At 55.4% G+C, this 11115-nt stretch overlaps 6 protein-coding genes across 6 annotated transcripts in view; 2 read left to right on the top strand and 4 right to left on the bottom strand.

Moving 5' to 3' along the window:
• Positions 1–13: 13 nt before the first annotated feature.
• On the bottom strand, positions 14–597 carry SPRG_05668 (hypothetical protein; the record flags this gene model as incomplete). The annotated part of the gene is made up of 2 exons (XM_012344383.1): positions 14–192; positions 270–597. Coding segments are annotated over 2 exons (507 nt in total), but the record flags the coding sequence as incomplete, so codon positions are not given.
• Positions 598–979: 382 nt separating this feature from the next.
• SPRG_05667 (hypothetical protein) lies at positions 980–2123 on the bottom strand (the record flags this gene model as incomplete). Its single annotated transcript, XM_012344382.1, has 2 exons — positions 980–1951; positions 1998–2123. The coding sequence occupies 2 exons, from the start codon at positions 2121–2123 to the stop codon at positions 980–982; spliced, it is 1098 nt and encodes a 365-aa protein (XP_012199772.1).
• A 442-nt stretch (positions 2124–2565) lies between these two features.
• On the top strand, positions 2566–4871 carry SPRG_05666 (hypothetical protein). The gene is made up of 4 exons (XM_012344381.1): positions 2566–2718; positions 2765–3586; positions 3639–3889; positions 4528–4871. Exons 1-4 carry the CDS (start codon positions 2590–2592, stop codon positions 4847–4849), a joined length of 1524 nt encoding a protein of 507 aa, XP_012199771.1. The 5' UTR covers positions 2566–2589; the 3' UTR covers positions 4850–4871.
• Positions 4872–5408: 537 nt separating this feature from the next.
• On the bottom strand, positions 5409–7258 carry SPRG_22170 (hypothetical protein; the record flags this gene model as incomplete). Its single annotated transcript, XM_012344397.1, has 4 exons — positions 5409–5821; positions 5880–6192; positions 6244–7077; positions 7133–7258. 4 exons carry the CDS (start codon positions 7256–7258, stop codon positions 5409–5411), a joined length of 1686 nt encoding a protein of 561 aa, XP_012199787.1.
• Positions 7259–8075: 817 nt separating this feature from the next.
• Positions 8076–9926, top strand: SPRG_05665 (hypothetical protein). Its single transcript, XM_012344380.1, has 3 exons — positions 8076–8231; positions 8281–9087; positions 9138–9926. Exons 1-3 carry the CDS (start codon positions 8091–8093, stop codon positions 9897–9899), a joined length of 1710 nt encoding a protein of 569 aa, XP_012199770.1. The 5' UTR covers positions 8076–8090; the 3' UTR covers positions 9900–9926.
• A 1006-nt stretch (positions 9927–10932) lies between these two features.
• Positions 10933–11115, bottom strand: part of SPRG_22169 (hypothetical protein) — a gene marked incomplete at both ends in the record, with an annotated part of 1472 nt that continues 1289 nt past the window's right edge. Inside the window, one exon of the mRNA XM_012344396.1 lies at positions 10933–11085. Within this exon, the coding sequence (XP_012199786.1) occupies positions 10933–11085 (153 nt within the window). The remainder of the gene's footprint in view (positions 11086–11115) is intronic.

The following is an 11115-nucleotide window of genomic DNA, read 5'->3' as shown; positions in this document are numbered from 1 at the left end:
CGCGGAACTTGACCGCGCGGAGCATCACTTGGTAGACGAAGTCGGCGTACTTGGGTAAGATAGCGTCGGGGAGCCGGAGCTCGGCTGCGGCGGCTACGGCAGCAGGCGCCTCGTAGAAGTCTTCCTCGACGCCCAGGTGGCGGGTCGGTAGCTGCAAGCGCGTCCGTGGCGGGGCACGACGTCGGCGGGCTTCTAATGATATTTGTTACGTAGAATGTATGATGGATGTTTACACCTCGGCATCCGTCGATGCTGCGTCGTCGACATACGGACCTCAAAGACACCACGCGCATGGCTGGGGGCTTCAAACATACGGGGCGGTACCGCGTCGACAAGCGTATTGAATGAATATGGGTTCGAGGACGGCTCTGTTTCGAGCACGACGGCCAGAGACGGCGTGGATGCGTTGCGGTCGAGGCTCTCGAGCAGGCTCAAGCGAATGCGCTCGACGAGCATGCCGTCCTTGTAGCAGTAGACAAAGCAGTCGGCGCTCCGGAAACTAATCGTCGGCGACTGTTTGTAGCGCGCGTTTTGACGAAAGAGGCTGTAGATCGCGCCACCGACCTCGGGCGCATGGACGTTCTTGCTCGGATGCATCCACTGCAGTAGCGAAAATATCGCTTGGGTCTTGATGCCGTTGTGATGGTGACTAGCATACAGCTTGTGTGGTGCATTTGTGAGCCCCTCGACGTGCCGGCGCTCTAGAACAACATGCATGAGAAGCCTGCAGTAGGATGGAGGGTACTGGAAAAGCGGAGACATATGGCCCCGAGAAAGCCATAGACAAGCGGAATGAACCCAATGCTGGTCGAATAGACAATCGACGCTATTGATCCGTCAATGTTGAAGTGTCTGGCGGACACGGGCAGTGCAATCTCAAAAATATAGTGGTACGCCACCAGAATTGGCCCCACGTTGCCCATGGCCCACGTCACGGCAGGACCGTATAATGTCGTTGCCACCGCGATGATGGTCGGGTCTACTTCGTGAAACAAGTGTTCCTTGTGGCATCGCTTAAGATAACTCGCGACCAAACACACGGCGGTATAGGCACACCAGACCTATTTACAACTGCAGAATCAGAAAAAAAGTGATTTATAAAACAGATGTTTCCGGCACGTACGGTCCGAGAGAGGTACATGAACGCCAGGAGCATAATACTGACGTCAACGCTTTGCGACGCGCGGGTCATGACGACCGTGACAGTCTCGACGCTGAGGCAACAATCGAAGAAGAAGGCGGTGGCGACACCGGGGTGCATGAGGATGATCGCGGTCGGGTCACCGTAGAGCACCTCGTAGCGCCAATGACTCTGGAGACGAGCGCGGTGGCCGCGTTGGCGCAGCAGCGCCTCAAGGTGCAAGCAGTGCACAAAGTACTTGGTCCACATGAGGTGGAGCGTAAGGAGTGAGATGCCAACGCGGTAGACAAATTTGAACCAGTACAACATTCGGTGCGTGTAGACGGCGTGCACGGCCACTAGCGTGTACGTGTCATGACTGCTGGTGTTGCTGCCGGCGAGCTCGTTGCCGGCGCGAAGCCAGACGCAGTGGTGGCCAATGGCGACCGTCAAGAACAAGTTGTGCACGCACGCGCCGCGGCGGTCCCACGTGTGATCGCTTGGCGACGAGTGGTTGGCGGCGGCAAAGGCACAGAGAACGCTGCGGATGCCAGCACCGTAGAAGAGAGCGCTGGGTAAGCCGACGAGAAAGTGTTCGTGGCAGTCATCAACCGGAATGGGACTGTGGTTCATGACGAGGATGTGGCGCATGACTTGAACGTTGCGGGCGCTGTCGTCGTAAAAGGCAGCTGCTGCCGGCAGCGTCGAGGCGTTGTACGTTGCTTGCATTCGAGCGAGCGTTTGCAAGTTGAAGTCCGAGTCGTTGGCATACGTCGGTGGGGTTTCCATTGCTGCCCACGGAGGGGTCTCGGACAGATACGCCTTCATGGGCTAGTACGCCATCAATCGTGCTCACGGTGACGTGGAAGGTACATACCATGCACACAATGTTGAGAAGCATGGCGATGCTCACCGCAAACGCAAAGGTGTTTCGATGCACAATCGGGTGGACCAGCGCAGAGCCGCCAGTCGGCGCGACCTTGGTCCAAGAGAACACCGCCATGCAGACCGTTTTGCACTGAGCACGACTTGATTTAGAGATATTTAGCGTTACGTAATACCCTCAACGAGCATGCGCGGTCGATCGTGCCGGCGCTATCGTCGCAAGCTGCTTGCGCTTTATGTGGTGTTAAAAGTTCAGAGCGTATAGCATCTCTGTCGTCGTCTCTACGGGCAGCACACTGCCGGACCTAGCCGTCGTCGAATCGCTCGTGCGTGCATCGTTGCGTACTTTCTTGGCGTCAAGTGACATCAGCTTTTGTTTGGCTACCACTGTGCGTTCATTCAGGATCAATAAATTGTACAAATTGAAGCGTTGGTGCGTCGCTGCCGCTGCGCGATGGCTCCATCCAAGCACAGGACATACCATCGAAACTAGCACCAATGCGATGTGCTCGCATCGCGTCCAGAGGCACCCGTTTTTGTCGACTTAAATAGCTTCGTACCAAACACAAACCTAGTACTTGCCCATGGCCAAGGTGGCCGACGTGCACGACGCTATGCAAGCACTCGCTTCGCGGAGGCAACAGTTCGCCGTGCGCTGGAGTAGACCTCCCTTGCTTCTGAGCTTGGTCATGCTAGGCAACCTCGCGGCCATGGTACCGTATACACATTCTCAAGGTGATTTTCACACGACTCTGCTAGCCTATGAAAGCCTACGTGACCGAATTCTTGCCGTGGACGTATGTTCCGCCCCCGGCGCCGCTCACCTCGACCAACTTTACAGCCTTCAACACGTCTACGCTCTTCCTCTTTCAACGACTATACAACCGAAGCACACTCCCCCCGCAAGCGACGTACTATGAAGACGCAACGGGGTACGTGCTTCGAAAAGCCATCAACCCGCATATCACGAGTCTCGATGCGTGTACCTCGAAAGTCCTTCCGGGTCTACCTGGTGCGATCTTTTACGGTCCGCCCTTTTCTCGGCTGGTTTGTGATATGGCCATGCACGGCAGTGACAGCGGTTCTTCGTGGGACGGTCGTGGTAGCTGCATGGATCAAACCTTCTTTACGCAGCCATGGATCTACCAGTGTCTTTGGCTCACGAGCGGCGACGACCTTGCGCCCAACACTTCAGCACCCGGTTATACGCTAACGTACGCGGCCCGTCCGTACCCCATGGTGCTGTGGTGTTTCGCCAAGCTCATCTACCGGACACTCACAACCGCGTACATCGCGTACCTTGTTTGGACGCGCTACTACGCTCACTGCGCTGCGCTCGCGTCGTCCCTGGCAGCTATGGGACACCGACCGATGGAGGCCAAAACGACAGCTTCGGTCTGGCGCTACGAGGTTGTGCTGGGCGACCCTACGGCCATGGTGCTGACCGTCCCTCTTGTCGCGTTCTTGCTTTGCCTTGACATTGTCGCGAGCTATGATACGTTGACGTTCGCCGTGCTTCGAGCCTCGCAGAGCGCAGATATTTATGTCATGCTCGTTGCATTTATGTACCTCTCTCGCACCGTATGTTCCCATTTCGACGACCAAGATTGTCAGGACACTCCTTTTCGTTTAGGTCTGGCTACCGTACTTGGCCGTCTCGACGACGACACTCCTTCTGAAGCGCTACCACAAGGAACACTCGTTTGCTCAAATGGACCCGACAGCGCTAGCGATTGCAACAGCGATTTACGGTCCAGCGCTGACGTGGTGCATGGGCAACGTCAGCTTTCTCTTGCAGTTGTACCAGTACCTCGGCCGCGTCATAGTACCAACGTCGGACCAAGACACCAAGTTTGAAGCTGTGCCCGATGTCGCTGTCATTTTGTCTCGCTCGCGTCGCTACCGCTGGTGTATGGCTTTGGTCGCGCACGTTGTACGTGTATAGTCCAATGCTACGCCACAGAAAAAGCTCTGTGCGTAGGGGCAACGACAAGGCCATATGCAGCGTACGCCAGCTTTCGCTACAATCCTTGGAAGAACCGAGCTCTCTTGGCGCTTTGGGGGTGCTTTGAGCCACAGTTCAGGTCACCTCACTCCATGATTGAGCGCGGTGGATCTGTCTACGCCCTTTTTGAAGCCAATCGGCGGTACGAGAGGTGTCCCGCCATCAGCTTTCGCGCGACCGACTGCTTTGTCTTGTGCTATCAGGACGGCATTCTAAAAGAGCGCCTTCGGCTCACGCTTTTGTCGACCGTCGATCGACACGAAGGCGAGGCACTGCTCTCTGTTCCAAGTAGCGCCGTTCCGTCCTCATACAGCGTCAACACGCTGGTAGTCATGACGCGGGTGGAGAATGAGACGTCGGCCGCAGGGGAGTCCGGCAGTGGCCCTAGCGTCTCACATGTCCTACACCTCTCGTCACGACCTTCTCCGTGGTGCTTCTAAGCTTGTGGCGTAAGAGTGCCTCTCGCTGACTTTGATCATTACCATGTTTGCTCGCCAAAATGAGAAAAGCGCAGTAGCGCGCGCTACGTCCTACCTCTGACGGCGTCCAACATGCACCAAGCCGCGTTCCGCTACCTCTGGCCCATGCTCCGCGCCTGCGTCTGGTTCAACGTCTGGCGAGTCCGGAACGATCGCGCCTTTCACTCCGACCTACCGCTGCCAAGTCCATGGACGATTGCCGTCAAGGCTGCACGTGTCGCTCAACTGCACTTGCACCACAGCCTCGTACAAGAGCCCGAGCAGCCTGCTCTTCGTCGGCTTCTCCGGCTCCTCGCCCAACACGAGTGGCCGCGACGTCACCTCGTCCCGCGGATCGCGCTCTTGCCTCCGCCTGCCTAAATCAAGTCCCTCAACCGAGTACACACAACAAAGAAAGTCCGACAATTTTATTTAGCATAGTTTTATCTACTGTAATAGACGACCCACTTCAACAACAACGTCCTACCTATGAAATGTGATATCGCTAGCCTCTGGAATGCAATGTCGAGATTGACTTCACTTTCCAAGATAGTCTACTGGCCAGTATATGAGGCACTTCCGAAAAATGAGTTTTTGCGTGTCCATTCCACTGCAGACCACAGAGTATTTCGTTGTTGTTGAAGTGAGTCTTCTATTACTATAGATAAAACTATGCTAAGTAAAATCGTCGGACTTTCTTCGTTGTGTGTACTCGGTTGAGGGACTTGGTTTAGGCAGGCGAAGGCAGGAGCGCGATCCGCGGGACGAGGTGACGTCGCGGCCACTCGTGTTGGGCGAGGAGCCGGAGAAGCCGACGAAGAGCAGGCTGCTCGGGCTCTGCACAGAGTATTTCGTTGCGTGTCGATGATGGTAGCTGTATCTTCAACTGAAGGAACGCGAGAATGAAAAACGGGTTCGTTCAACTCCTCAAACACCGAGCTTAGAGACACCACTCTGATGGTTTTGGGGCGCGTACGATCGTTGGTGGTGTATGATCAACGAGTTGGTTGAACGAGTAGTGCGGCGCACTCTTGGCCTCCCTAATGGCCAGTGTAGGCGCTGATTCGTTGCGGTCGAGGCTCTCCAGTAGGCTCAAGCGAATGCGCTCGACGAGCAGATTGTCCTTGTAGCAGTAGACAAAGCAGTCGGCGCTCCGGAAACTAATCGTCGGCGACTGTTTGTAGCGCGCGTTTTGACGAAAGAGGCTGTAGATCGTGCCGCCGACCTCGGGCACACGGACGTTCTTGCTCGGGTGCATCCACTGGAGCACTGCAAACATTGCTTGGGTCTTGATGCCGTTGTAGCGAAAGCTGCCGTAGAAGGACGCGACGCTCGACAGTATCCGCCGTGAACCTACCACCACAACCATGCCGATGAGATATGTCTACCAACAGATGGTTTCCAGGTGTACGTCGACGATGACACAACGCGCCCACAAAGCCATAGACGAGAGGAATGAACCCAATGCTGATCGAATACAGCATCGACGGGACCGAACCTTCGATGACGTACTCTTTTCTGGACGCCGGAATACCAAACTCGAATAGATAGTGGTACGCTGTCAGGAGAGGGCCCACATGGCCCATCGCCCACGTCACGGCGGGGCCGTAGAATGTCGTTCCCACCGCGATGATGGTCGGGTCGACTTCGTAAAACAAGTGTTCCTTGTGACGCCGCTTGAGATAACTCGCGACCAAGCACACGGCGGAGTACGCAAACCAGACCTACGCCAAATCAGAAAGTGATATCGGATGTCGCAAACAGATGGTACGTACGGTCCGAGAGAGATACATGAACGCGAGGACCATCACGCCGACATCGGCGCTTTGCGACGCGCGGGGAATGACAAGCGAGATGACCTCAACGCTGAGCCAACAGTCCAAGAAGAAGGCCGTGGCGACGCCGGGGTGCATGAGGATGATCGCGGTTGGGTCACCGTAGAGCACCTCGTAGCGCCAATGACTCTGAGCGCGGAGACGTGCCCGGTGGCCGCGTCGGCGCAGCAGCGCCTCGAGATGCCGACAGTGCACAAAGTACTTGGTCCACATGAGGTGGAGGGTAAGGAGTGAGATGCCAACGCGGTAGGCAAACTTGAACGAGTGGAACGCTGAATACGTATAGACGGCGTGTGCCGCCACCAGTGTATACACATTGTAGCTGCTAGTGTTGCTGCCGTCAAGCTCGTTCCCGGCGCGAAGCCAGACGCATTGATGCCCGATGGCCGTTGAAAAGTACGTGATGTACATGCACGCACCGCGGCGGTCCCACGTGTGATCGCTTGGCGACGAGTGGTTGGCGGCGGCAAAGGCACAGAGAACGTTGCGGATGCCAGCACCGTAGAAGAGAACGCTCGGTAAACCAACAAGGAACTGGTCGCGGCAGTCATCAACCGGAATGGGACTGTGGCTCATGACGAGGACATGGCGCATGACTTGAGCGTTGCGGGCGCTGTCGTCGTAAAAGGAAGCTGCTGCCGGCAGCGTCGAGGCGCTGTACGCTGCTTGCATACCAGACAGTGTCTGTATGTTGAAGTCCGAGTCGTTGGCGTACGTTGGCGGTGGTGGGAGGGCCGCCCACGGTGGGTGCTCTGAAAGGTACGCCTTCATGGGCTACCACATTCGACAGTTAGTGTTGCTGAGCCAGAGGACGGGAGACAAGTGTGACCATGCTTGCAATGTTGAGGAGCATGATGATGCTGATGCCAAAGGCAATGAAGTTGCGGTGAACGCCAAAGAGCGTTGGGGTCGCGCTCGAGGGACCGGGCACAACGTGGACGCGGGAAAGAGGCATGCTTGAATGAAAAACTGTCGCTTTTTAGGGACTTTGTCTATTGTAACGTCCAATGCATAAAACGAGCCAACACAGCAACAAAACCGATGCTTCACCGAAGCCCAAGATAAGTTGCAACAGGAAGGAAGAGAGTCGGAGCTCGCTTTGCGGGGCCCAGAGCCCACGGTACCTACGACACGAAAACGAGTCATCATTGCGGCATTTGTAGCAAGATTTGCCAACGTGTGGAGGAGAGAAGATGCGAAGCCTTGGGCCCTCCAAGGCAGCTGTAGTCAGGCAGCGACCTGTTCTCTGCCACCTCGCCAATCGACTCGGTCCTTGTGCACGCAAGACGGACGATTCCTGCGTAACCCCGCCCTCTGGAAGATCAAACCCGCAGGCCAATGGATCAACTAGAACAGTAGTAGTTGGGACCGTATTCATTCTTTGGTTTAGAGATCTATTGATTTCGCTTGCGTGTTTTGTACAGCGGGTTCAACGTGTGCAGCTCTGCTACTGGCTTGCTTGCTTTCGTTCAGCCCTAATGCCACTAGTTTCGCCGAGCCACCTTGTTCAATTTGTCTGTTTCGACTTTGTCCGAGCGCAAACAAACGTACTACGGAGGGCGAAGACGCCTGGGTAGCAGACGTGAGGGTCAATAAAGAGGTTTCTTATTGACCGTTGGCAGACGCCGGAGCAGCGACAAGAGAATCTGTGGTCAGACAAGACTCGCTGCCAAGCATAAACTCATTTTTGTTGGAATCAACACGCTACAATGTACAACGATGCACTAGAAAGACGACATGTACTTCTTTCCGACTCGACTTTGCCGTTTTGCCCGAAAAACGGTCGCATGGCGACGGCCAAGGTCGTGTCGGGTCCCGTGCCTCCGGGCCCTGGGAAAGGCGACGTCCGGCAAGGGCCGCGCACGGTGCGCCGCAACGCCTTCATCCTTAGCGTCAGCCTCCTCTTTCTCCTCAACGTGCTTTGCATGGTACCATGAACCATTTTAGAGTTGCCTCACACTCCGTCTTTGGCTGTAGCCCATGAAAGCATACCTCTCGGAAGATGTGCCGTGGGGACCACTGATCGAGCGCCCCATTTTTCCCAACTACTCAAGCTTCAATGCGACGATTCTGGACAAGTACCAAACCGAGTACGCCTTCACGCGGCTCCCCAACACGAGTACGTACTTTAGCGATGCGTCGAGCGACGTTCAGGTCGTGCGTCTCGCTTTGGACCTCAACGCACACGTGGCGGTCGCCGTCGAAGACTGTGTCGGCTCGTTTCTTCGCGGTATGCCTGGGGTGGTCTACTTCACCTCGTCCGTGCGGAATCTCCTCTGCGAGCTCGGTGCAACTGCCAGCGTGCGGCCGGCGCAGTGGCACAACAGAGGTCTTTGTGTCTACGACATGTACTTCACAATCAACTTGGGCCATCAATGCGTCTGGCTCGAATTCGACCCGGCGCAACCAAACACGCTTGTCGTCGTGAGCGCCCTCGCCATGTACACGACGTATATGTGGCGCTGGTTCAAGTTCATTTTCCGGATTCTGGTGACGTTGCGCATTCTACATGTGGTGTGGACCGACTACTATCTCCACTGCTATGCGCTGGAGCACGTGTTGGCGACGCGCGGGCACTTGGCCACAATGCCCGATGGCGACTGGAGCTACGAGGTGCTCTGGGGGGATCCAACAGCGTTTGTGCTGCTGCACCCGGGCATCGCCCTGACCTTTGTCATCGACTATTGGCTGAGCGTCGACGTCGTCACGGTTGTGATTGTGCGCGCCAGTCAGAACGACGACATCATTGTCATGTTGACGGCATTTTTGTACCTCTCGCGGACCGTACTAAATTCTCGGATGCATTTATTATGGAGACTAACCACAGCGATTAGGTCTGGTTTGCGTATGCTGCCATGGGCCTCACCTCGTATGTGCTCAAGCGCTGGCACAAGGAACATTTGTTTGCCGAAGTCGACTTGACGCTTGTTGCGATTGGCGCCACGTGCTATGGCCCAGCCGCCTCGTGGGCCTCAGGCAACGTCACGTTTCTCCTCGAAACTTTTCAGTTTTTCTTTGAAGCGCTCGTGCCAGTTGCGGAAAAAGGCCAGGAATTCGAAGGCTGCTTGTCGTCGCTCGTGTACACACTCATGCTGGCGTCGATGCCCATCATGTATGGTTTCACCCGGCCGCTCCTACGTCGTCGTACGTCGACGATACAGCTCGTGCCGTGCACGCACTCAGGCACGGTGGACCCGGCGCGCTACAGCAGTTTTCTCTACAACGGATTCAAAACGCGTCTTGTGTTCACCGCACTGCACCGCTGGACGCGCGACTACCGGGCGGGCATTCCGTCTGTTGGCGGCTCGATCTACACGCTCTTTGACTTGGACGCTCGCTATAAGCAGTACCCGACGACGCGCTTTCGCGGCCCTGATGTATTTGTGCACTGCTACTGCAACGGCAAGCTGGTCGAGATCCTTCGCTTGAGCCTCCTCGTTGCTTTCGACCGAAATGTCAACACGCCAAATATGGCGATCGCAACGAGCGACCAGCCATCGCCCTATACGGTCTATACGATTCAGCTGCCCACCAGTGAGACGCAGAAGACGCCGCTTTTACTCTGCCCGTCAAAACCAAGTGCGTGGTGTCTCTAGTAGCTAGCCCAATATTAGTTGATGTACTCTCAGTTTTTTCAATATTTCAGAGAATACGTGTAATCTCTCAGAGGACACGTGTACATCAATTTCTATTTCAAACGAGACGGGGCAATACCACTCATCAAGTGCCTTGTCGGCGCAGCGTGTACGTGCCACGACCTCGCCACGTGATACGATGGAATCGGTTCGCGATTGCCTTTAGTATTCGCATTCGCCTCAATATTGCACTCATAATGCGAACGACATTCGACCAACTTTTACCTAGTACAATACCTCGACGCTCGCCACGTTTCGTACAGCGTCCAGAGCGCAGAGGTTGTCGGCGGGCACGGCATTTATCAACGACGAACGCCTGCTCGTGCGCGAAGTGATTGACATAGCGACGCACACGCCCGTGGGGGCCGACGAGTGTTAAAATGCATTATGATGTTATGCAGCAGCTTCACTCTCAACAGCATCAAGACACGGATGCTCTTTGTGGCCTTGCATGGGCTTGGGGGCGAGTGGTCACCGCCTCGGTTGGCACCGTATACCGTCTTTTTGAGATAAACCCGCGCTACAAGTCGTGCCCGGCGATTAGCTCTCAAAGCATCGAGTGCTGCATCTACGAAGGAGATGCGTTCAAGGAAAAGCTGCAGAAGCGCCGTGAAAAGTGAAAAAAGCAATCGGATTGCTCTTTTAGACGGTGTATTGTTTTCCTGTGAAAATGAATATATATTTGTTTTTACAGGAACCTCATCCCCGCACCACGGCACGAGAGTAGCGTGCATCGCCAGACCGAGCCAAATAAAGTTGCGCTGCAATTTGGCACATCAATAAAGGACATTTTGGAGGTCACAATGCACCATGGCATTCGATTGGCTGAGGTTTGGAGGCCGAGAAATTGAGAGATTAAAATGGCCACTTCAAACCATGACCACGAGCAGCGATCGTTGTTGTTGGAGTGGGTCGTCTATTACTATAGATAAAACTATGCTAAATAAAATGGTCGGATTTCCTTCGTTGTGTGTACTCGGTTGAGGGACTTGGTTTAGGCAGGCGGAGGCAGGAGCGCGATCCGCGGGATGAGGTGACGTCGCGGCCACTCGTGTTGGGCGAGGAGCCGGAGAAGCCGACGAAGAGCAGGCTGCTCGGGCTCTTGTACGAGGCTGTGGTGCAAGTGCAGTTGAGCGACGCGCGCCGCCTTGACGGCAAACGTCCATGGACTTGGCAG

Source organism: Saprolegnia parasitica (assembly GCF_000151545.1).
Source record: "Saprolegnia parasitica CBS 223.65 unplaced genomic scaffold supercont2.17, whole genome shotgun sequence".
Lineage (NCBI taxonomy): Eukaryota > Oomycota > Saprolegniomycetes > Saprolegniales > Saprolegniaceae > Saprolegnia > Saprolegnia parasitica.
This window is presented reverse-complemented; position numbering and strand designations above follow the sequence as displayed.